This window comes from Nanorana parkeri, unplaced genomic scaffold (assembly GCF_000935625.1).
Source record: "Nanorana parkeri isolate BGI_ZX_2015 unplaced genomic scaffold, ASM93562v1 scaffold1733, whole genome shotgun sequence".
In the NCBI taxonomy this organism is placed as follows: Eukaryota; Metazoa; Chordata; class Amphibia; order Anura; family Dicroglossidae; genus Nanorana; species Nanorana parkeri.
The window spans coordinates 174,518-198,666 of NW_017308001.1; the positions used below are offsets into that span (position 1 = coordinate 174,518).

Here is a 24,149-nt window from a genome sequence, read left to right on the forward strand (position 1 = left end):
GTTCATTAGTAAAGCAACAATTCTAACCCCACTTGCTATGATTAGGCAGCGTAGGGATTAACAGACAAGTGAAAAGCATGTTCTTATGCAGCAAAACCCTGCAGCATCATTTGCAGACAAACACAAAGATGCTTGAAAATTTCTGTGACCAATTCAGAATTTCTCTCCTGCTTTGCCCATTGCATCTGTAAAAAAAAGACTGTGAAGGGTTCAGTGCCACAGTGATTACTGAAAGGATATGCAGATCTCTCATGTGCTGTTGCAATCAATGTGAGATTTTAAATGTATGGCCATTCTAAATAGGATTGGGTAAGCAACTCAAGAAAGTGAGACTGTAAGAAGTACTGGTGAGTACAAACCGAGAAAAGAGCAATAGCTTATCAGGAAAGGGGAATGTGCAGGTAAGATAAAAAAGAAATGGCTAAAATTCTAGAGTCAGGATTGTGTCCCTTTTTAATCTAATCAGCCTGCCTGTGCTGGCATTATCCTGTGCAGATTCCTTTGCAGTGTGTGACCGTGTGTGTGCGCGCAGATGAGCTGTGGTGCAGAGATGCAGAGACATAAAGGCCCTTTGTTGCCTGTTGAATAGAATTAGACATGGGCTTTAAGAGAACCCACCACGGAGGGAGCACTGCAAACGCCATCATCAGCCACCATTATGAGCCAGAGAGTCACAGCAGCCTATCCTGCAATGAATATGTTTGACTCTGCTATTCTGAAGAAAGCAATCTCTGTGAAAGAAAACAGAAGCTTTGATTGCAAGCTTTTAGACTTAGACATTCCCCAGGAGTTTTCTATATGCTGCCAAGTTACAGTAATATAGTGATTATATTGGAAGAGATATGCATGTTATTATTAAATTATTATTATTATTATTATTATTTGTATTATTTGACACATTGTAGTGGTTAACTATAGTTAATCCTATGTTCACTCATATATGACATATTACCTCATGGACTCAATTCTTTTTCTGATGCGGAGATTTCATCTGGATTAAAAAAGCCCAAAACCGTTGTGTGATTGGATAGAACAATAATTATTAAAAAAGAAAAATATTACAATACAAATATGATAATATATAAAGAGTATTTTTGCTAAATTCTTGAGAATGGACATAGTCAACTGGATGTGCTATAGAATGTTGCAGCACACTATGACACATGGGTACCCCATGCACATAATAAACTCTTTATAATTCTATTGTTTAAAAGCTTTACTAGTACTTTCTGTCACTGACTCGCCAGGCATAGAAGAGGTTAAGTGTTTAGTTTCCTTTTCCAAAAGGATTACAATGAAGCACAGGGTGAGGGGTCTCAGTTGCTTTTCTCAGCTCTAACCCTACAGCCACCCCATGAAAATAACTCATAATGAATGTCTTAATTCCTTCACCATGCTCTCTTAGTGGCATTAGTCTCCCCCTTCTTTCTGCCTGGCTCTCCCACCCTCTCCTTCTGCCTACCCTGATCTTTATGTAACATTTCTCTTCTTTAACCCCCCCCCCCCCCCCACTTCTGCCCCTGCCATTGTAAGGAAGGACTCTGTATTGAAAGTCTTTCGAAGAGGAAAATTTCCTTTCTCTCTCTTTTTTTATTGGTCAGAGGTTGATTTTCAATTCCTCCATAATGAAGACTTAGTAGACAACCTACTGAGGAAAGGGAAGATATGGTAACATAAAACCACAAGTTACATTTGTATAAAAATATACTCAATGCTAATCCCCAAAAGGATGATGGAATTTGATTCAAGTTGGGGAATGTTACATTGTACATAGGGAGTCAAGAGGTAGAAAGAAAAAAAAGTCCACGGTAAACCAAAAGACAAATAAAAATTAACAAAATAAAAACCCCTATACTTCCCCAGAACCCTAAACTAACAGTTGTTCCCGAGGAAGGCACACAACCCTTATAAAGTATGGTCCAATTTACTCCAACAGGGAAAAAATTCCTTTCTTATCCCCTAAGGTATTTTGATGCTCCCTGGATTGTCAATCTATGGTGATATTTCTTATAACTAATAGTAGGCAGTTATATTCTGTGCATTTAGAAACCCATCCAGTTTTTTTTAACTACTCCACTCAGTTGGTTAGAAATTGCTTCTGTGAAAGACAGTTATTTTCACAGCTCTTGCTGTAAAAGAAACCTCTGTATGTGGGGGTTAAACCTATTTGCCTCCGGGTGAAAAGAGTGCCTCTTGTCTTTTGCAATGACCTTAAACTGATCAACTTTCCATAAGGCCCCTCTCACATGAGACGGATTCTCACATAAGGCGGCCCCGCTCACATGAGACAGACCAGATTGTGCCAGACCGGGGGTAATCTGATGTAGACGGACACATGTCCATTAACATCAGATTCCCCATAAGCACACATGGGGTCCGGCAGTTTCAGTTTTTTCCTCCATCACAAGATGGAGGAAAAAACTGTACGGACACGGATGTCACAGCCGTGACATCCACTCCGTACTGCTGTGATCAGGAGAGGATCTGTTGATGGATCCTCTCCTGACACGCTCATATGAAAGGGGTCTTAAGTTTACTGTGTGGAACATGTATAGAAAGCAATCCTCCCGACCTTCCTCTTAAAAACTCTATTCAACAAGGATGAATAAATTCATTTTAGCTATTTTTTCCTTATAGTGAGGTCCTTCATGCACCTCATTAATTCAGTTGCCCATCTCTGCACCCTCTCCATTTCCACCAAAACCATTTTTGTGCATTTGTATCCAATACCAAGCTATTCTATACAAACCATGAATAAGACCTCATCTTGAATATGTAGCTTGGTATTTGATACAAATGCACAAAAATGGTTTTGGTGGAAATGGAGAGGGTGCAGAGATGGGCAACTGAATTAATGAGGTGCATGAAGGACCTCACTATAAGGAAAAAATAGCTAAAATGAATTTATTCATCCTTGTTGAATAGAGTTTTTAAGAGGAAGGTCGGGAGGATTGCTTTCTATACATGTTCCACACAGTAAACTTAAGACCCCTTTCATATGAGCGTGTCAGGAGAGGTACAATTTATCTTTGTCACTTGAGTCTATTCCTCTTTAAATTAAAGAAAGTATCTTCCTTGTTCTGAATGCTGCAGATTGGCATTGTTTGTTGTTATTAAGTCTTTGAGCAACCAGGGCACCAAAATTGTATCTTCATCGCTTTTTTATCCAGTTTTCCTTTGTCTCTCAGCCACAGTCAGTTTCTACATATAAGAATCATTAGTAGCACTGTTCTGATCACATAACCTGCATAAGTTTAATTACATATGGTGGGAAATGTCATGGCTATAGATACAGCTGCCATTTATTAAAGGGCCCAAAAAGCAAAAACTAGGTTTTTGACAATTTTAAATATGTATTAATATTACTAAAAGGCTTTACATAAACCAACTTTTATATGCTCGGTGACAGTTTAAGAAGGCTTTGTACCTGTACCACCTTATGCAGAATATAATAGGGCAGAAAGAGTGCCTACCGTGCTAGAGGCCAATAGGTTTGACATACATGTTAATGGAAATTTGAAAGGCACTTGAAGCTACTGTTTGGTTGAGCAGATTTTACTGAGAATAACAATACCTGCAGTACAAAAGCATGTGACATTTGAGTGGGATATAACTACCCATTATAGCAGCCTGCTGCAGTGGTCCAAACACCAGCAGCTTCAACAGATTAAAAAAGAAGCAAACTGTAAATGTAAGACACAATTGGTAAACCTATCTAATCAATTGCTTCTGGGTAGGTTCCACACCAACCATTTTAGAACCCAGTGTCATGTGACCCCCTCTGCTTGGGTGATCAAGCCATCCAATTATTTGATATTCCAATCACATCTATAAAAATGTCCTGTGTGTGGTACTCGTTACAATCGATTTAGCTCATTATTTGTTAAATAAGTTAGGTTAAAAAAGTTGAATAAAAAAATTAAGTGATCAGTTAGGACACATCATTTCCAATTTTGCTGGCATTTCTAAAAATAATGCTCAGGATAATTCAATAAAAACCTGGGAACATGTGTTTTGGATGATTATAAAATCATATCATGCCAAACATTTAGATCAGAATGCATGTGATTAGCACTAGGACTTGTTTATACCAGAACTATCTGTTATATCTGTTATGCTTCTTGCTGCCCTTTCCAGCACAGGCAAAATGCATGGCCATGGGCGAAGGCATGCTAAAATATTGGTGTGGTTACCAAAGTTTGCTATTCAAATAACTTTAATGGAATCTTTAACAAAAAAAAATCTAATAATCGAATCTATTAAAAAAACAGATTTAAAAACATGCAACAACATAAGTAAGTAAGTAAAACATCTATCAATGTATGTGTTTTAAGCTAATCCAGTAAAAACAAGATTTGACACTTGCTGGTTTAAGGATTAGCACCCAACACTACATGAGATGATTGTTCTTACACTTCTAGGTAGGCAGTAAAGTTGTCCATAGCTACCATTAGACTTCTGTCACTATGCAGGGACACAGCACCTTAAAATACTGGGTGCAGTACCTACGTACATACTGTTGGCAGATATTGAACACACACAAACAAAAAAACACTCTTTGACAAACTGCTTTCCAGGTAATAAGGATGCCTATACACAAATGTTTTATTACTTGCTTTTAAGCTGGCCCACAGTGCTAAATCCCATTGCTTTGTTTGACTATTGACACAGTAAAAGAAACTTAGCAGAAGGAATATTGAAGATGAAATGTATATACAGGTATATGGCAATGGCAAATGTCATATGTTACTCCTACATTGCCATCTTAAGGCCTGGCACAAATAAGTCACTAGTCTCTGACATGTCACCACTGTAAAATAGCATGGTATGAACTATGACACATACTATTTAGAGACCATCAGAGGCTTGTGGTGCATGCTGGGAATTTCTTGAGAACACTGAACATGCCAGTAAATATGTTTACTCTCAATAATGCATATTCTGTATATTGACATAGAAGATGCTTTTTTGCGTAGATGAGGGGTTGTGTTTGCCACGGCATTGTAACCAGACTAGTAAGGAAATTAAGTGCTATAATTTCCAGTGTGATAAAAATAAACTTGTACAAAATATCCACAATATTTTTATCTGATAGCCAGTATTTTTACCACAGTGTACTGAGTTGAAGTGTAAATAGCAACATTTCCTGGATATTTCTTTAACATTCAGCTACGGTACCTGTTTTCTTGGACTATCCAGAGAGTGAGAATGATGCTCAGGGTAGTGAGAATAATTCCATAAAGATAACTTCCACAACGCAAAGAAATGGTGTGGAGTGTTTTCAGGCAATTTGTTGGAGGCATAAAGCTGAGAAGAAGTTATGTTTTTTTTAAAGATTTGCCCAGTCAATGATTGTTTTTCTCACACTGACTTGTTTTACAAACCTAGAGGTAGAGATACCATTGTCAAATTGTAAAAATAAATTGCATTGAAGTGTCTCTAATACACTTGAATTAGCTGGGCTGAAGATTGCAGGGCTATCCTGGAATGTGACCTTCGGGCACTGGGCTCTGGTATGTGACTTTCAGGTACTGTGTTAGTTAGCAGCAGAGGGCTTTTCATCTATATAGCCCTGTGGTGTGCCCATTCTCTATTGGTTGTTATCAGTGCACCATGAGGAGCTGAACATTGGGAGCTACTACACTTTGGTATCTTTTATTGTTACCGGTAACAGCGTACTCCCCATGCTGTTCCTGCCCTTTTTCCTTCAGTATTATAGTACCTTCTTCCCTTAATTGCTCCTCTCTTCAAGAGACACTTAGTTTACTTCCTAATTGGTCCTTGCTGTCACTTGCATTAACCTGGTGACTAACCCTTCCTGCTTAGCTGGTTGTGACTAAACCAAGGGCTACCTGTATTCTACTGTTGTACTGTTGGAGCAAAACAAAACTCAAAAAACTCTATGTCAAACCTCAAGCACAGAGTGAGCAGGTCCCACTGCAAAAAAGGCTCACCAGCTCATGAGCCAGTAACAGTTCTGGGGTGGCTTGCAGTGTCCCTCCTAAAGGACCTGACAGGAGGAGCCTGGATCATTCTGCTCTCCTTAAGTCAACCCATTCCTTAGAGTTTCCTTGGCTCCATCAGGCATGGCCCCCTCCTCGGTCCTATTCAAGGAGGAGTTCTCCATAGCCATGCAGGATTTTCTGGGCCAAGTTGTAAATATGATTGCTGACTCAGAACACAATGGCTCTAATTGTGCTTCCATGTTTTCTGCTTCAGACATCAGACCTAAAGCTGCAGAAGTTCTCTCTGAACTGAGAACCCACAAGTCTTTAAAGGATGACTTTGTTTTTGAGAAGCCTCAGTCAGCTGAATTAGCTCCCAGGCTTGAAGAGACATTTATTGGCTCATATCAATGCGGCACAGGTCAGCTATAAAATGCAGAAGCCTGTGGTTTTAACTAGTGCTACTACCAGCCTCTTAAAGACTCCAAACCTGCCAAAACTTTTCCAGTTCACTCATTACAGCAAATTGTTCTCTATGGGGACTGGGACATTCTTGCTCAATATCCGTTTAACAGCAATTTAACTAAGTGGTCCGTACCCACTGTATACACAGTGATATCTCACTTTAACCAGTTGACATCCGCTGTGTTAAACCCCCTTCCCATCCAGGCCATTTTTCAGTATTCAGCGCTGCGGTACTTTAACTGACATTTATTCCGTCAATTGACTATACTTATAATGGATGCACCAGTGTTTAGGGATACCACTGACAAATGTTTGGAAACGCTTTTTAAATCTTTGATCTCACTATCAGGCCCTGTAGTGCAACCTGCCATGGAAGTTATGTCAGTATGTCAGACCTTGGGGGGGTGGACTCAGATTATGGCTAATGACCCAGCTACAGTATTAACTACAGTATTAACTGATCATTTATTTATGGAGTGCTTGGATCTTTTGCCCACAGTTCCACATTGCCGTGTGGGAGGTTTAACTGATTATCCATCTCCTCTTCCAACTTATCTTTCTGGCTGAAATTTTTGTCTGTGAAACAGCAAAGCAAAAAAAGTGAACACCTTTTTGGAGATTTGCTGGATAATTTAATTATAGATGTTACTGGTGGTAAAAGTACTCATTTACCACATTAGAGGAAGCCTAAGCCTTGAATTGGTAAATCTTCTACGTCTGAAGCCAAAATTATTTCCTTTAATTTCCCCCAGGCTTCTCATTCAAACGTCAAGCTGAGAATCTAAGGGAGGGGCTCAGTGCCACTGCAAACTTTTGCCCTTCAAACCATCCAAATCTGCTTTAGCATTAAGGGACACACCCACTTCTCAATGTGGGGGTATGTCTGTTAGCTTTTGTGAAAAACTGATCAGAAAGCACCTCGGATGCCTGGATAAGAGGTCTGGTGTCCAGGAACTACAAGCTAGAGTTCAGCTCTCTGCCTGTGCCCTAATTCATGTTGTCCAACCTGTTTCTGTCACTGCTCAGGCCAGCAGACCTTCATACTGCTCTTGCAGATCTTTTAGCGAGTGGGGAGGACTAAACAAGAAGGGAACCCTTAGGGTTAAGAAAACTAACTGTTGAACCGAGGTTCAGAGTCCCTGTGGCACAGTGGGCGCTGCAGGGACTAACTAGTGGGGAAACGAGTCTGATCAGGGCGGGTCAGAGCTCCGTGAGGCAGCAGGTAAAAGATAGTTGTGAGATTTAAGTTGGGCGTTATGTAGGATCTATCTGTCCCAGCTGTAGAGGGGACGTCCGGGCACGAGGGCAGGGCGAGGGCCCCGGACTTATCGATTGCAGATCTTTTAAACCAAAGAGGAGTTGCCATGGTTCCATTGCCAAAAATATTTCAGGGATTTTACTTAAACCTTTTCCCTGTTCCAAAACCAAAAGGGACATTTGCCCCATCTTGTATTCTAAGCCTCTAAGGGTCTTCAATCGAACCCAAAAGTCCTGCATGGAATCCACCAAGTTCACAAAACTTCTGGTTTTCCACTCCCAGACTCAGACTCTACAGTCCAGGAGTTGACCAGCTCTTCATTTCTGCATGAGAGTTCTGGGTTTGACGGTAGTCTCCTTCGAGGCAGTTCCTTTTACTCAGTTCCACTCCAGACCCATACAATGCAACATTCTGTTGTTGTGAGACATATCGGGTCAGTCTCTAAACTAACCAATTTGCCTGACTCTCAAGACCAAATTGTTTCTGGCCTGATGACTCAGTAATCCAGCTTTGGAATTGGGAAAACCCTTCCTCCCACTGTAATGGAAGATCATTACCATGCATTCCAGCCTGAAGGACTGGGTAGGAGTTCTAGACACCTTGTCGGTGCTGCGGACTTGGCCAACAGAGAAACAACATCTCTTGATCAACATTCTGGAGCTACAAGCAATTTAGCTATCCAGGAATTGCTGGACACCCCAACTGGAGGGTCATCTGGTCAGGATCTATTTGGAAATTTTACAGCACTGGCGTAAATCAAACATCAGAAAGAAACCACAAGTCTGACTATGGCAGAATAGGAAGAAATAATTCTTGTCTGGGTAGAACTCCAACTCCAACTTCCAACCTCGTCCACTGTTCACATTTGGAAGGCGGACTACTTCAGCCTTTAGTAGATGGACTTCGGCGGAATGGTTCCTACACCCAGGGTTTCAGGACCTGGGCCACAGGGGTGGGACATCAGCGGGGACTTTCTGGCTTACATATTCAACAACCTGGACAGGTATCTACCTTGCAGGCACCCCGTGGGCTCTTCCAGATCGATCGGATCGCCTATCTCAAGGTCCAGTTCACCACCCACTTCACAGTGGCTGGCTTTAATGACATGGCTGTTGAAGCCCAGGTCTTGAGAGAAAGGGGACTATTTGAGTCATTAATTCTCACTCTTTAAATGCTAGCAAATCTACCCATTGTAAAGTCTACCATCACATATGTAACGTCTGGTGTGAGAAAATAAAATTTCACCCTAATAAACACTCAGTGGGAAGGAGCCTAACCTCTTTTCAATCTCTTAGTTCAGCATTTAACCTTGAGTAACATCAAGGGACAAATCTCAGCCTTACTGATCTTATTTGAAAGACTGTTAGCTTCCCATTCTTTGATCAGGAATTTTGTATAGGGCGTACAAAATATGGCTCATAAGGCTTTCCCTTTACAACCTTCAGTGACTCTGTGATCCCACACATTCAGCCTTCTGTGACTCTGTGGGATCTAAATCTAGCTGTGTGGGCTCTTCAAAGACCATATTTCAGACCTGTTAAGTACATGGACTTTTTCCTTCTCACCCAGAAAATTGTGTTCCTTGCCGCTATCATCTTTGCAAGACGTGTGTCTGTGTTGGTGCCCCTATCTTGTAAAGAATCCTTTTACACAAAGATAAGGTAGATTTGAAGCTTAGAGCCTCCATCCTTAGGTAGTTTTGTCCCTTCAGCAGAACCAGTACATTGTTTTTTCATCTCTCTGTCCAGCTTCAGTTCATCAGAAGGAAATTTCCCTTCACTGTCTAGGCGTAGTTTGTGCTGTATGGGTTTACCTCTCAGGTACTGCTTCCAGTAGAAAGACTGAATATTTGTGTCTTTCTTGATGGTCCCTGTAAAGTGGTACCAGCCTCTCATTCCACCATTTCCTGGTAGTTCAGAAAGATCATTATTCAAGCTTGTGGTTTGAAGGACAAAGTTTAATCTTATCCTGTGAAGGCGCACTATACTAAGTTTGTAAGTGCCTCTTAGGCTTCCAGGCATTAGGCAATTGTTTCCCAAATTTGCAAGGCTGTTAATATCCCTTATCTTCTCTTCAACTGTTTTCTAAATTTTGCCGGGTGGATTTTCAGGCCACATCTGATGCCAACTTCCAGCATAAGGTCCTTCAGGGAGCTTTTTTTGAGCTGCAGGCTGCCCCCATTTCATTCTGTTTTGTTATGTGGGCCTGTTGGCGTTTTGTTTTCTGTGCCACCCACCCCTCAGTTGGACTGCTTTTGGACGACCTATTCATATCAGAACAACTACTGACCTTGTGTCCCTTAAAGAATGATAAATAAAACAGAACTTTGAACTTACCATAAAATCCATATCTTTGAGTTAATTAAGGGACACAGGTCTCACCCTGCTGCGTCTTTGTTCTACTTCTAAGTCTGTTTTTCTATAAATGAAGCATGCTGGAAGTGGGAAGGGCTATACTGTGACGAGTCGCGTCGGGGTCAGACCGCTCCGGTCTCTCCATCCGCAGGGACGACCGCTCTGCGTTTTACGGTGGAGCGCGGAAGCCGCTCGACTTCCTGATTGTGAGGTGAGCGGCCTGCGTTCCACGGTGGAATGCCAAGCCGCTCGTTCTGGCCGGCTGCTCCTCCCACGTCCTCGGGCTATTTAAAGCCCCAGCTGAGGCAGCATGGTGTTCCACAATTGGAGTCAGAATGCCTGCTGCCACCTGAACCAAGCCTCCAGCTACCCCCAGGACTGCCTGAATCGGATCTCCTCTTCCTCAGCCTGTGGACCTGCACCTTGAACCCCCTAACTGGACTCAAACTGCAAGTACAGCTCCTGTTGGACTGACACTCTGCTCCACAAGCCTTGTGTATATTACAGACTGTCTTATCATTACCAAACAACTGTTGCTCTTGGGGGAACCCTGTTGGCATACCTGTATATGCGTGGCACAACGCTCCCTAAAAACGTTCAACTGCTACCCTTGTCTTCAGTTTACTCTGTTGCTTTATGGTTGTGATGCTAGAGTCTCAAACTCCCCGCTAAGATTGGGAGTGAAGCCTGAGACTCAAGCCTGAGAAGCCGTCTCCACTCTCCACCCTACTACTCACCCTCCGCAGTTGCGATCCACTCCGTTGCACCTACAGCAAGCGTGACATATACCTGGCTGGCGAAAGGCTTTTTTGTTTGCCAGTGTCCAAATCCTCTTGTAAGCTACAGTATAACACATTTGTATCAGAATAACTACTGATCCTGTGTCCCTTAATAAAATCGAAGAAACAGATTTTACAGTAAGTGCACAAATCATGTTTTTCTAGACACTGGATAGCCCAGTTGACATTTTCTCATGCAGAGCTGTATTTACTATAATGTGCACAATGATCATGGGCCAGTGCCTGGGGGAGCAGGATTTCTGGGGAGCGCAATAGAACTGTAGAGTTAGGAGGGTGCAGGGGATGTTGATATTAGAAGGCTCTTTTCAGTTCAACAAACAAGGTTGCTTGTACAGTTGAAAAGTAGCTCTAAGTACCATATTTTTCCGTCTATAAGACGCCCCTATGTATAAGACACCCCCAACTTTTCTTACCCAAAATTCAGAAATCAATATTTTAAATGATATTATGCATCACACTTACCTCTGAGCCAATCACTTTATTCAGCCTCTGTTGCATCACTGGTTTCTGGCAAGAAATGCAAGTCTTAAGCCTCTGCTCCAAGTTTGGCCATTTTGCTGGTTTTCCTCTCAAGGCCTTCTTCTTTTTGGGCATCTTAAAGAGTTGCTCTTCCTGTTCTCTCCACTGTCTGATCATACACTTAGTGGGAGGAGGTCCAAATTGTCTCTCTGCAGCTCTATTTCCATGCTCTTTTGCATAAGTGATTACATCCAGTTTAAATTTTGCAGAGTAAGCCAGCCGCTTTACAGGTTGTTTTTCATTTTCTGACATATTTATGGGCACAGAATGCTCCGACATTACCACTCTGGGCACTGTCTACACGATCTCCCCAGCAACAGCTGACGTCAGGTACAAAAGATTTATGATTGGAGGAGAACTGTTATCTTGTCTCTGCAATCCGAAGTTTCACTCGTGAGGCTAGTTTGCAGTGGTATCAGCACTTTCAGCAGTTTCGAAACCGCGGCCCCCGTGTATAAGACGTACCTCTATTTTTAGGTAAACATTTTTATGAAAAAGTAGCGTCTTATACACGGAAAAATACGGTATAAAGAATACAGCATGCTACCTCCAATAGCACATTCTAGCAGTTGTTTTAAAAAACATAATGACATGACACAAGGTGTGGAGTTTGTACAAAATGGCTTCATCACTCAGTTGTGCCTGCGATACCATGATATATAAATATGTTCCTGGTCTCTTGGTTATGTAGGTTTCCAAGTCAAGAGTAGTCATACATTCTCTAGCAGCCCTCTAGCTTATAATTGTTTGCATAAATTATACAGCGTAGCAATTAATGGGTGAATAGTAACAATAGAATGTGCAATGTGCCATACAGCAATAGGATTGCAATTTACAAATTGCCAATTTATCAAGGGCATGAAGAATGATAGCAATCTAAATATGGATTGCCAGGTTAAGGGCAATTAGGCTAGATTCTGCCACCCAAACCCCATGTAAAAAAAGCAGTAATGAAAATGTTAGTAGAGAAACTGGACCTGTGTGCACTTCAAGCATCCAATCATGTACAAAGGAATTTAGAGGACCTTCATATGATTGGAAAATGAACCCCAGTTTACTTCAACTTACCCTTTCCTGGTGTGATTATGAGATCAAAATCTGCTTTGTAACGCTGGAGGAGATAGCGGAGTAATTGCTTCAAGATTAAATCGCAAAATTAAAACTGCAGAGCTGCAGAGAAAAAAAACAAAAATCTCCCAACAATCTCTTCAATTCATGATTGATTGCACTGGCCTATTCAAGGCAGCATAAGTCATTAATCGTGTAAAGTTTCCCTGATGCAACTAAAATTGCAACATTACATGACAGTACTAAGATTTTCCACATTCAGATATGAGTACATTGTACATTGAAAGGAAAACTATCAATTATTTTCTGCTACAAATAGAGTTGGCCATTGCAGTTTAGTCTTTCTTTGTTACATAATTGCATTTAAGCCATGTTTAAGTGTATGCCAAAAACTGAGACAAACATTAATGAGTTATATGTAGAAATCTAAACAGCACTGCAATTACAGTAAAACATATGCTTCCATTAGACTGGTGCTCTTTTCTTATGATTGTGGGATGCACATGTATAGTGATGGACCCATCTTTGAAGGATCACAACCAGAGTGAAAAATTTAGGAAAGAGGAATCTATATATTCCACAATATATATTGTGGCATTGCGTGGCAAAGTCAGGCCGGCGCTACCGCAAGGCAAGTCAGGCGGCTGACTTACGGCGCTGCAGGGTGAGGGCGGAAAAAAAAGGGGATTTTGACAAGTACTTGTACTTGTCAAAATGCCCCGATGTTTGCACTATGTTTTTTTTTTTCACTTACCTTCAGTGCGGGAGAGCAGCGGCGAGTCAGCGCTGGTCCAGTGGGAGGAGCTCCAGGTGGGGTCCTAATTTAGCTGGCCGGCGACTGCCTGAGGATCCCGACACGCGCGGCACCTCAGGCAGTCACCTGGTCTAGTTCTAGTGCTCTGTCCTAATGCCATTTTCCTCTCCTGGTGGTGTGTGTGGGGGGCAGCAATGTTGCCTCCATATCCTAAGGTGATGCCTCCAGCCGCCTCCTTGTCCCCTCATTTCAGGACCTGCTCTCAGCTGGCCAATGAAAGTTCTGCAGCCTCCTGCCCAGCCTATGACAGCTAAAGTGGGCGGAGAAAGTTGCAGGTAGCCACTGAGGAGCTTGATCATTAGACCAAAAAGTTTCCCCAACAGATTTTCTTCAAGAAGTCTATATTCTTCCTTCATCTAGGAGAAAAAACAGTAAGATCAACCTTCAAGATCCAAGGTCAAAGGTGGCCTGGTAGTATTGCACACTATTGCCAGCTATTATGGACCCCTAATATAGCTGGCTTCTATCATGGGCCCTTAATGTAACTGATTTTGAAGGACAGTTAGAGATGGAAAGCATCCCCTAATCCACAGCAGATGTCAACACCTTTAAACAAATTAAAACACACTTTTCCGAATTGTAATTTTCAAGCTATAAAAATGACCTATATTCCCATAATAATAATAATCCAACAGTGTGTATCAGTTTCTTTAATAAAGTCTTAAGCTGGCCATACACCTATTGTTTATCATTCGATTTCTTTCATGCCCTCATCGAACCATCGCTCGATTTCCGCTTGAATAGCCCATCATGCACAGAGCAATGTCGATTTTGATTATCGTTCGTTAGCAATACTAACTCACCGAATTTCGTCGATCGACAGAACGGATTTTTATTTGCGTATGTGCAGTGTTCATGTTGCGATTTTTTTTTTGTATGAAAATGCCACTAATCCATCGATTTTCGTACGATTAGAAAAAAAGTTTTACAGCCTGACCGATTGGCAAGGAGTACAGTAAAAAAAATCGTTGGGTTCCCATCAACTGATCGACTATCGTTCGAAAGACCATTCGTGGATGATTTCCGTACGATAATCCATAGGTGTATGGGCACCTTTAGGCTGTTAACGGTATTCTTTTCTTCAAATTGCTCCAATATTGTTTCATATGTATTTGAAACTTTTAATGCACATATTTTCTTCCATCTACTGTTACAACTTTGTGTAAACTTTAAGAAACCAACTTCTTGTATTTAGAATTTAAAAAAACTAACTCAAATGACACATTTATAAATGCAGGGACATCCAATCACTGGCTCCTCGATTTGTCTGAATTTACCTTAAATTTGTGGCAATTAAACTTGCACATTTAGGGCTTGTTCACACCATTTTCTGGTCCATATCTGGAGCAGATCTGCAGATGCTGTGCAAAGCGTGCATCGCGTTTTTGATGCATTTTTACCGCGCTACAGGCGCCTTCCAGTTTTTTGGGGGGGAGGGGGCTGTCAGTATGCAGATTCTTGCTCTGAGGTCGCTTCCGGCCTTCATCAAAAGTGGAGCAACAATATAATTTTTTTTCAGTAAGCTGCAGTGTGGTGCGTTTCTGGCGTGCTCCAGAGAAAATGTGACATGCAGTATTTTTTCTGTCCGGAACGGAAAGCACTGCGCTCGTGTGAACTGGAGCCCATAAAACACATGGGTATACATTGTGATACATTTTTAGTGCAGGAGCGAATTGTTCTGGTCTGGACAGAGTCCGGACATCGTGTGAACAATCCCTAAGATTAGTTATAAACTTTCCCAGGGTGGGTACAAAGGGCTTAAACAAATAAACGGTAATGGAGATTTTTCTGGGTATAAAATCTTCATTTGCGTCATACATGGCCTACAGCATTCGTGTGTGCCAGGTGAGCAGCCGGTCCTCTGTAGGACTGAATAGGAATAATATGGAAAAAATCAATAAATTGCCCTTCCAAACTGTTCTGTCAGCTGTTATATTGGCTGTATTATAAATATGTTAAATGTCCCTGAGACCTGAATTTCCCTTTGAAGAAAGGAAAATCTAGATGTGCAGCGAATGGTGGCTAATGTGCAAGTAAATTTGGCTTGTGTGGCTACATTTTTTGAATGACAAAAATTGACCCGAAATGTCAAAGCAATCTACCACTAACCACCTCGTCTGTCTTATGATGGAGGTAGGTTTCATGTTGGTTGTTTTTGCTAGAATAGGCTAAAAGTGGTTAAAATTAATTAAAAATGGCTGTTTAAACCATTAAGCTGGCCTTATATCTGGCAATTCAATCAAGCAATCGTACTATTAATTCAGTTTTTTGTTGAAATTGTAAAGCAGTGGAAAACATAAAATGGTGGTTCTGAACAACTGCCAGGAGAAAGAATCGAAATTCAGCAGAAAAATAAGATTATTTTTAACAAAATTGTTTTTGGTTTTTCTAGTTTTGATCAATTTTTATCAATAACCTGTATCGAAACTATTACAAGCATGACACATGCATTTATTTTTCTGTAATACAATAGAATTTTTTTGAGCAGACAAGGGGTTAAATAATTAACCCCCCAAAAAGTATCAGTTTGAGCAACTTGATTACTGGCTGTATTGAGGACTAATGGGCCATGTTGTCCTTATGGCCTTCGAGGTTTTTAAATGGTTGTGTGAATTTAAGGATGGGGGATTAGTAGAATCTCTTATCCCTCCCCCAGCACCACCCCCCTTGCCGTACTTTGCCTTATCCTTTCCAAAATTGAGTCTCTATAGCAACGATGAACTTCTTTTTCAACGTCCTTTGAGGTTATTGTGCTGATGTTTTTTCTTTGGATGGGGCAAAGGAAGAATGGGGGATTCATCCCCACCCCCCAGCCAAACATTCCCATGTACACTTTTGTACACAGACATGTCTGAGTCAGAATTTCAGATTAATACGCCTCCAAAGCAATTCATGAGTATTTCACCCCTTTGTGCAATACATAAAGTGTATATAGCTCTGCTTATAGGCGATATGATTTATTCCTGCATGTCCTTCGTATTCTGGCACTGCACCACTCCATGGGGGACAGCTTTTATGTTGCATATTGGCATATTTGTATTTACACGGTGCCAACAGTGAATACAGCAGTTGTACAAAAGGATGGATAGGAACACACAGACAAATACTGAGGGAGGTGTAAAACAACATTAAACAGCCAGACTCTGCAGTTGTCTCTAAACAGAAATAAAAGATGTGTGGAATAAGCCTTTCATTCTATACAAAGCTAAGTTCCTATTTTTGACTGCTCTCCATGAGGTGATCATCATGCAACAATAAAGTCCAAAAACAGTCCTTATAAAGTGGAGAAAACATTTTAGATTGTATATCCTTAAATCGGAACTCTAGGCAAATAGGTAAATACAAATGTAAAAGGCAAATATGCTAACAGGTCTACCTGCAAAATGATTTGCAGTTCTTTTCAGTTATTGCTTTGAGTCACACACCTTTGGAAGGCAGGGAAGACGTCTTTTTTTTTTTTCTGGTTCAGCAGTGCCACTTCTCCACCTCCAACAGCAAATTGGAAAAATCTGTCCTGTCCAGAAACCCAGGGGGTGACCCTAGATGTTCCAAGGCTAATCCCGGATTCAATAAAAATCAACTTTCTAGCTATGCAGTGTAGTGGAGATGTATGAAAAACAATGATAGCTAACTAAAATTACATTTCCCAGTATGCTGGTACATTTTTCAACATTGTACACATGCTTTTGTATACATAATATATACTGTATTCATACATGTGCCCATTTATTCTACAGAGGTGCAGTGTGGAAATGTCACTGAGGGAAGACAGGAAGCATGCTTTACTCCGTCAGCTAGCGACCTTGAGGAAGGAAGGTACTGGGCTACCTACTAGCATCCAAGACAAGGAAGAGATGATTCAGGAGAAATGGGACATGCTCAAGGTGAGCTTAATTTGGTTAAAGAGGACTGGTTACAAGAGTCTGAACCAAGGTATTATTCTGCCAGAAGACTAGTGGAAGACAGATTGTACACATGTCATAGATGTCAACTTGACATAAGTTTATCCTGCGTGCTATTTCATTGTCATTCACTAATAAAGCAAACTTTCATTTGACAATTCTTATCTGTTATCTGTCACCGAAGTCTTCAATGTTTGGGACATAATTTGCATAAACATTAGACATTTGGTGTAGTCATGGAATATTCTGTCTAAAGTAAATTCTAATACATGCAGCAAATTGTCTGGTAATGCTCCAGCTATTGCTAGGTGTTTCCAGTTCCCTACACACCACACAGAGATCCAACTTTTAGTATAGATGGGGATGTGAAGCATTAAGTTGCATGTAAAAATGACATTTGAGGTGTGTCTGGGAAAATAGCGCTCAATTCATTAAAGAGGGAAAGATAATAGGTATTATTACCTCCAGGATTTTTTTCTGTTTGCATTGTAAAAGAAAACCTCTGATGGGAGAAACATTGAGGCTTCCATTGTGGACACCTCCTTCTGAAATTTCTAGTCGCTGCTGACCTTCTTGTTTTAGTTCTTTAAATGACTGATGTGGAACACGTATGCAGTTATGGGCATCTGGCACTTCCTGATCTGTGTACTTCTTCCATATTGTTGAATCAGAAAGTACTGAGCTAGACCACTAGCATTTTCAGAAGCAGGATTTTACTAGGCGAACAAGCAACAATTGAAAAGGTATCATTTTAGTAGGTGATATGCTATTGTTGCATGGTCTTGAAGTGCACCTGTCATGTTAGGAGAGCACTTTTTTTGTGTGTGTTTTTTAAGAAAACAAAAACTGTCGCCCCCCTTCTTTAAAGTGATCCTGTTGCTATACCAAAAATATATAGCAAAGCCATACCTGTAAAAGAAGACAGCAGGTTTTCACCTTTTCTGGTCCCTGCATTGCCAAACCCTGCTCCGTTCTGAAAACTGACACTTCCGGAAGTGTCAATCTTCTTGGGGTCCCCCTTCCCCGCAGAGCTCACTGGTTTTTCCCCCTGACCTCATGTCACTACTGTATCCTACAGTGACATGAGGGCTGTGAGGGACCAAGGGGATCGACACTTCCAGAAGTGTTGGTTTTCCAACATACTTTCAGAGCATTGGTTTTGTCTTTGATGGCCCAGGCAATGGAAAAGGTGAGCCTTCACCTTCTTCTTTTACAGGTGTTAGCCCACAAAGACATTTTCCAAAGTCAAGTGTTTTAGCTTGCATTTACTTTATTGGCTGGATATCTTTTGGCAATAAAGGATTATTTTTACAGCATGAATGACTGAAATACAGGTATGACAGATTCAAACCTTAGACCCCTGTTAACAAAGCAGTTCGAACTTAGCACTTGCATCTTGTGTTCGAGCACAGCTGCATCTCTTGAACCTGCAAATGATCACCATATCAAATCTTCCTTTGCTCTTTGTATAAAACCGGTCCTGCCTTTATGGCATTATTGTTGCTTAGGTTTCACTATTCTGCTACTCTCTTCCACAGATGTCTCTTTCTGAAGCGCTCTCTTACTCAACACCCCGTCCTGTGCTCTCTCCTGGAAGTGGAAATCTAGTGCAGCAACTTGATCAACGAGTAAAAGAGCTGAAGTCTTGGCTGAGAGATACTGAGCTAGCCTTGTATAACTCTAGCCTGAGGGTGGACAAAGAAGACAATGGAAGAACTAAAGAACATTTACAAAGAGAGCTTCAACAATTCCAGGTAGCCATGAATTTCATAAACCTGTCAATGTATGCCTAACCTAAATTATCCAATTAGTACATTTTAGATGTAAATCTTTTTTTAGGTCTTCATTCTTTTTGTGGTACCCTCTCTTTCTCATAACTCATCTCATCAATAATTGTATTCACTCCTCATAGGCCAAACATCAGCAAGATAAAGGGCTATTCAGGCAAGGTTCTTAACTAAAAACCATTGTTGTAGATTTGGTTGTTGCTTTCAATATTTATGTCTGTAGAACCTTAAAGTAATCCTTACAATTTTTCTTTGTTTTATATACTGAAAATACATCTCGTCCATCTTTTACAATTAAGATTTTTTCAAAATGTTTATTGTACAGATACAAACTCGTAACAAGTGATAAGCAAAACCGAGATCCACAGTGGATCAAGCTAGTTTGGAAATTTTGCTGGATCAGTGAATGCTTATGTTAAGATGTGTATAAACGTGCATCAATATGTGTTGTGACTTGCAGTAACATTTAATACAAAGTGCATCGTAATTCACATTAAAAAACATTCTACAATGCAAGTTAATTCATGTCACTGCACATGGGCAAGTGCTTTCATGTGTTTCCATTGGCTGTCGATGGAAAATGAATCTGGGTAAAAAAACACATGGGTGTGAATTCAGCCTGGGGGGGAAGTTTATGATTAACTTAAGGATTAGTTATGTTTTAGAGCTCAGATGAGATTGTGGCTTAAGGGTTAGGACAGGAGATAGGAAGTGTGGTGGACAATTTTTCTTACACTTCTGCTGATGAAACCCACGCTGAAAACTGGCAAAAACATGGCAGCAAAAAAGAGTGTACAGATTGCTGAATGTATCCATCAAAGAGCAATAATGTCTGTATAGAAACATATGTCCTAAATGCCTGGGAGTCCTTGAACACAGCAGTACTTAAATGGTGGCCAAAAATGCCTGTAAGCTTTAGCAATTAGATAGCTGAAGCAACAGGAAGAGTGGGAACATGTTTAATATATAAGCATACTTATTCAAAAAGACAGTCTGAAAAGCAACATTAGACTGCATAGTAAGGAAAAGGTATCAACCAGCTGTCAGTCTACTTAAATGTAACTGAAATTGTACTGCTAATTGGTTGTTGTGGGTTACGTCACTCTTTGCTTCATTGAATAAATCTAAATGGGTTCACATTTGACCTTCCCATGTATGTATAGATAGATGTGTATTTGAGAATACCTTTGTAGGTGCTCAGGGATGGTGGAAGCTCAAAAACTGTATTGAGGGGCTGAGTACAGACACGGGGCTTTTTGTACATCCCTTCCTGTTAAATGTATACTCTGATCAGATTCAGAAACTTAGTGAAAGTATTTACATAGAACAGCACCTAGACCACAATGTACCAACTGCTCAGATGGGGTGATTTACTGAAGCATTAGACTTTTTACTCAGCCAAGTGAACCTGTATTCATGATGTACATGTAATCATGTCCAAAGGAGTTTAAAAAAATTAGGCATTCCACCTGTACATGTTAGATATTTACAGTTCATACAGTTTCACAATCTATCATTGCTCCAGTCAACCAGGGCAAGGTAGCGAGCACTAAGCTGCGTCAAGTAAAAGACACTCAGAACCACAACAGACAGATGTAAAACAACCCAGTTGAAAATGTTCAGTTTGCAAATAATAGGATTACTTATGACTCTGCAAGTCATTACTAAATCCTGCCTTCTCCTACTAAACACACATTTTGGAACTTGCTCACTGACTACTAGTTGACAGCTTAAAGTAAACCTTTATAGACAAAGCAACAGGGTTGCTCTAAATCCTCACCCCTCTCTAGCATATACTTCCCTTTCCTTCACTCCATTACTGCTTTATTCAGTAATGGAAGCCAAAGGAAATATCTCCAAGTATGGAGGAGCATACGGCTCACTCCACGTGACAGTCTTGGGCCAATTAATGCTTTCAAACAGGGAGTCCAGCAAATCCCCCCCCCCTTCTAGGGAGGAAACAGAATGGCCATTGAGAAAAAGAAAGGTCAGTTACATAGGAGGGATAAGTTAAAATGAACTTTGTGGTCAAAGCACAGGTTTACTTTAAGCTGAATCTGGCAGTGGTGCAACTGTTATTGTGTTTTACTCCTACATAGTAAAGGGGTTCTAAAGCTTACTGTTGTTTTGCCTATATCTACTGTTAACAAGCAGTAGATATAGGCAAAAAGTTTTAAAAAAAACAAAACAGCGGTTTAGACTGACCTAATTATCGCTGCACGCTCCCGCGGCGAGAGTCTGGAACTGTTCGTGCGGCCGCAAAGAATCTTGGGCCGGGCGCATGTGCAGTTTGGGTTCTCGGCCGGGAGACGAGCAGAGACGCAAGGTAAGTCTATTGACGCGTGCACCCGCCTGCAGACACCGCGGGATCGGAAGTGCCTGTAAGCAGAGAGGAGTCAGCGCTGGATCGGAGAGCCGCCGCATCGCTGGAGGGACAGATGAAAACATGGGGAAAGAAGAAGATCGGAATAAAATACATAATTTAAGGTAAGTGCTGACATTAACATGGGGGGGAGGGGAAAAAATGTATCCTTTAATGTCACTTTAACACTCCTTAGCTCTGGCAGGCATGCAAAGCAGGGATACTTTCCCCGTACCTGCATACCATCAGATTACAAGGTAGTAGAAGTCAGATTTGATACTGTAAACCGCTGTAGGAAAGCACTGGTCCATCCATACTGGAAACATGTTAATACCATAAGAAGTGCATTATTTGCATTTTTAAATCTAGCAAGCAAGAGCTCCTAACATTGGACAATGCACCAGTGATATAGATGGAGCATTCAATAAATATGAAAAGTGCAGACATCCAATGTAAGCAGGGAAAGCTAATGATTAGAACAATGGCTAAACTATCCACAAAACTATATTTGTGCTCAGTTTTATCATGTTTGCAATAAAGAAGTATGTCAAAGATGTTGTGGGGTCCCTGCTATCTGTTAGATAACACTACCAACTGCCTACAACCTTTTCTGGCATCACTTCATCTTACAGCTGGATTCATTGCAGCACACGAGGTAGTAAACACTGCAGTATACAGGTTACATAGGAAAGAGTGGAATTTCTACTTAACATGCATTTCCATGCAACAAAATGCATGAATTTTGCCACATAAAAACGGAATATTTGTCCTTTTTTTCCCGTTCATTGATAGACACAGCCAGATCCTAAGGATCTTGATCGATAGTTTTTTTGCCTAGCATCCTACTCCTGCAGGTGGCAATATAAACCCATCATCAAGATTCTTAGGATCTGGCCTTCAATGAACGCAAAGAAAAGGATACTACTGTGAATACTAAAATCCTATTTTCTCTTCTGTTCATTGATGGACACAGCCGGATCCTAAGGATTTTGCCCAAGGGGTTTAGATCGCCACCTCTAGGAGTAGGATGCTTGGCAAAAGACTAATCAGTCAAGGTCCTTAAAATCCGCCTGTGTCCTTTAATGAACACAGAGGAAAGGATTTTACGGTGAGTACAAAAATCCTATTTTCCTTGAGTTACTTTCTGAGCAGTATATAACCTGTTTAAAATGTATGCAAAGCCAAAACTTTTTTGTAAAGCTTTGGGTAGAATAGGCAAGGGTTGGGGTTTTCTTCCTGTCTGTGTACCATTGAGGACTTCTTTACACTTCCTGTCCCAGCGACAGCAGTAAGTCAGGGAAGAAAACTCCAAAGTGAGGGTAAATCCCTTTCTTAGAAAGTTGTCACAAAGTCTGATGTCCCAATTGGAAGATTTCACCGCACCAACTGTTCCTTTGATAACTCAAAATTACTAATTTCCCACCACTTTCTGTACTGGAGACAATGATTACCAGGACCAAGAGAGGGGTGACTCTCCACAGCGATGACACAGACAGCAAAAAGAAACCTGATGGGGGGTCTAATCCTTCCAATTTTTGTTTGGCCTTTTTTTTGAACAATAGTGCACCATGGTATTAGCAAATCTCAGTTTTTGTACTCATAGTTGTACTGCTAATAATAAGTTAAACTCACTAATTATTTGAATGTGTTTATCTTGCCGTTAGCAGCACAACTGTAAGTGAAAACATTTTATAACTATTGCACACACAAAATATATTTACATGTACTAAAAAAGTAAACTGGACTTACAGTTTTAGTGTGATACTAAATTGAGTTACATCCACTGAGTTTACATTTATTTGATTTAAAATTAAGCAGCCAGATTTGCTCACTGTAGCAAATCATTTTCTTTTGATTTACTTGCCAGTAAAACAAAGTTTTTTCCTGTGTGCTGTATTTTAGGTCAGCCATAGCTGACCTGCGGTTTGAAACAGTTCTCAGAGTGGGGAAGTGCGCTTCTTAAGATGCTTTACGCTCTGACAAATAGAACTTTTAGTAACAATGCAGTCAGTCTGTTTTCTTTCTCGTTCCTCCGAGGGTGCCCCCTATTCCTTCCACCGGTGCCCCCATTCCTCCACTGCTGCCGGCATTCCTCTGCTACTCCTCCCTTGCCTCCACTGCTGCCCACGTGCCTCCACTGCTGTCTATATCCCTTTGCTGCTGCAGCCACTATGCCTCTGCTGCTCCCCTGTGCCCCCTCTTCTGCAGAAATCCGACGTCAAGTCTCCCATCAGTGGCTGGAAACAATAGCCAGGCTGCTATTGGCTATTTTAAATTGCAATAGCCAAAGCAGGCTGGCCATTGCACCAGCCCACTGCCTGCTGTCAGTCAGCAGAGGAGGACCTGATGGAGAACTTTTTCCTTCAGCTTCCTCCTCTGCTGATTGACGGCAGGCAGTGGGCGGGTGCAATAACCAGCCTGCCATTGCAATTTAAATAGCCAATAGCAGGCTGGCTATTGCTCCCAGCCACTGTGCTGCCTCAGCAGTCAGCTGCAGGGGGGGAGATAAGAGGGGGGATAGGGGGGGTTCAAACCCCCCCAGAGGGTCCTGGCAGTGGTGTTGTGAGAGGGGGCAGAAGAGGGGAATGTGCTCCCGAGCGCCCGTCTTAAGGATATCCACAGACAGGCAGGGTCTTCTAAAGGGATGCGGGGATGTCTTCTTTAATAAAACATCGGTGGCGGCTGGAGGAGAGCTGTATTTTACGAACACCGATGTTTTATCAAATAGGGCATCCCGGCATCCCTTTAGATGTGCCTGTTCCTGCCTGGCCCTGGATGATCTGTACATGCCTCAGTGCGGTCTCTGCAGGAGGCAGGGTGTCCTACCAGCATCAGAAGGATGGAGACAGAGCAGGCAATCAGGTAGCAGGGGGGG

The 24,149-nt window shown here is 41.3% G+C and overlaps 1 protein-coding gene across 1 annotated transcript in view; it reads left to right on the plus strand.

Moving 5' to 3' along the window:
- The window catches only part of AKAP6 (A-kinase anchoring protein 6), a 196,528-nt gene that overhangs the window by 160,375 nt on the left and 12,004 nt on the right, over window positions 1–24,149 (plus strand). Inside the window, exons 9-10 of the mRNA XM_018571324.1 lie at window positions 16,961–17,107; window positions 18,664–18,879. Coding sequence (XP_018426826.1) covers window positions 16,961–17,107; window positions 18,664–18,879 — 363 coding nt within the window. The remainder of the gene's footprint in view (window positions 1–16,960; window positions 17,108–18,663; window positions 18,880–24,149) is intronic.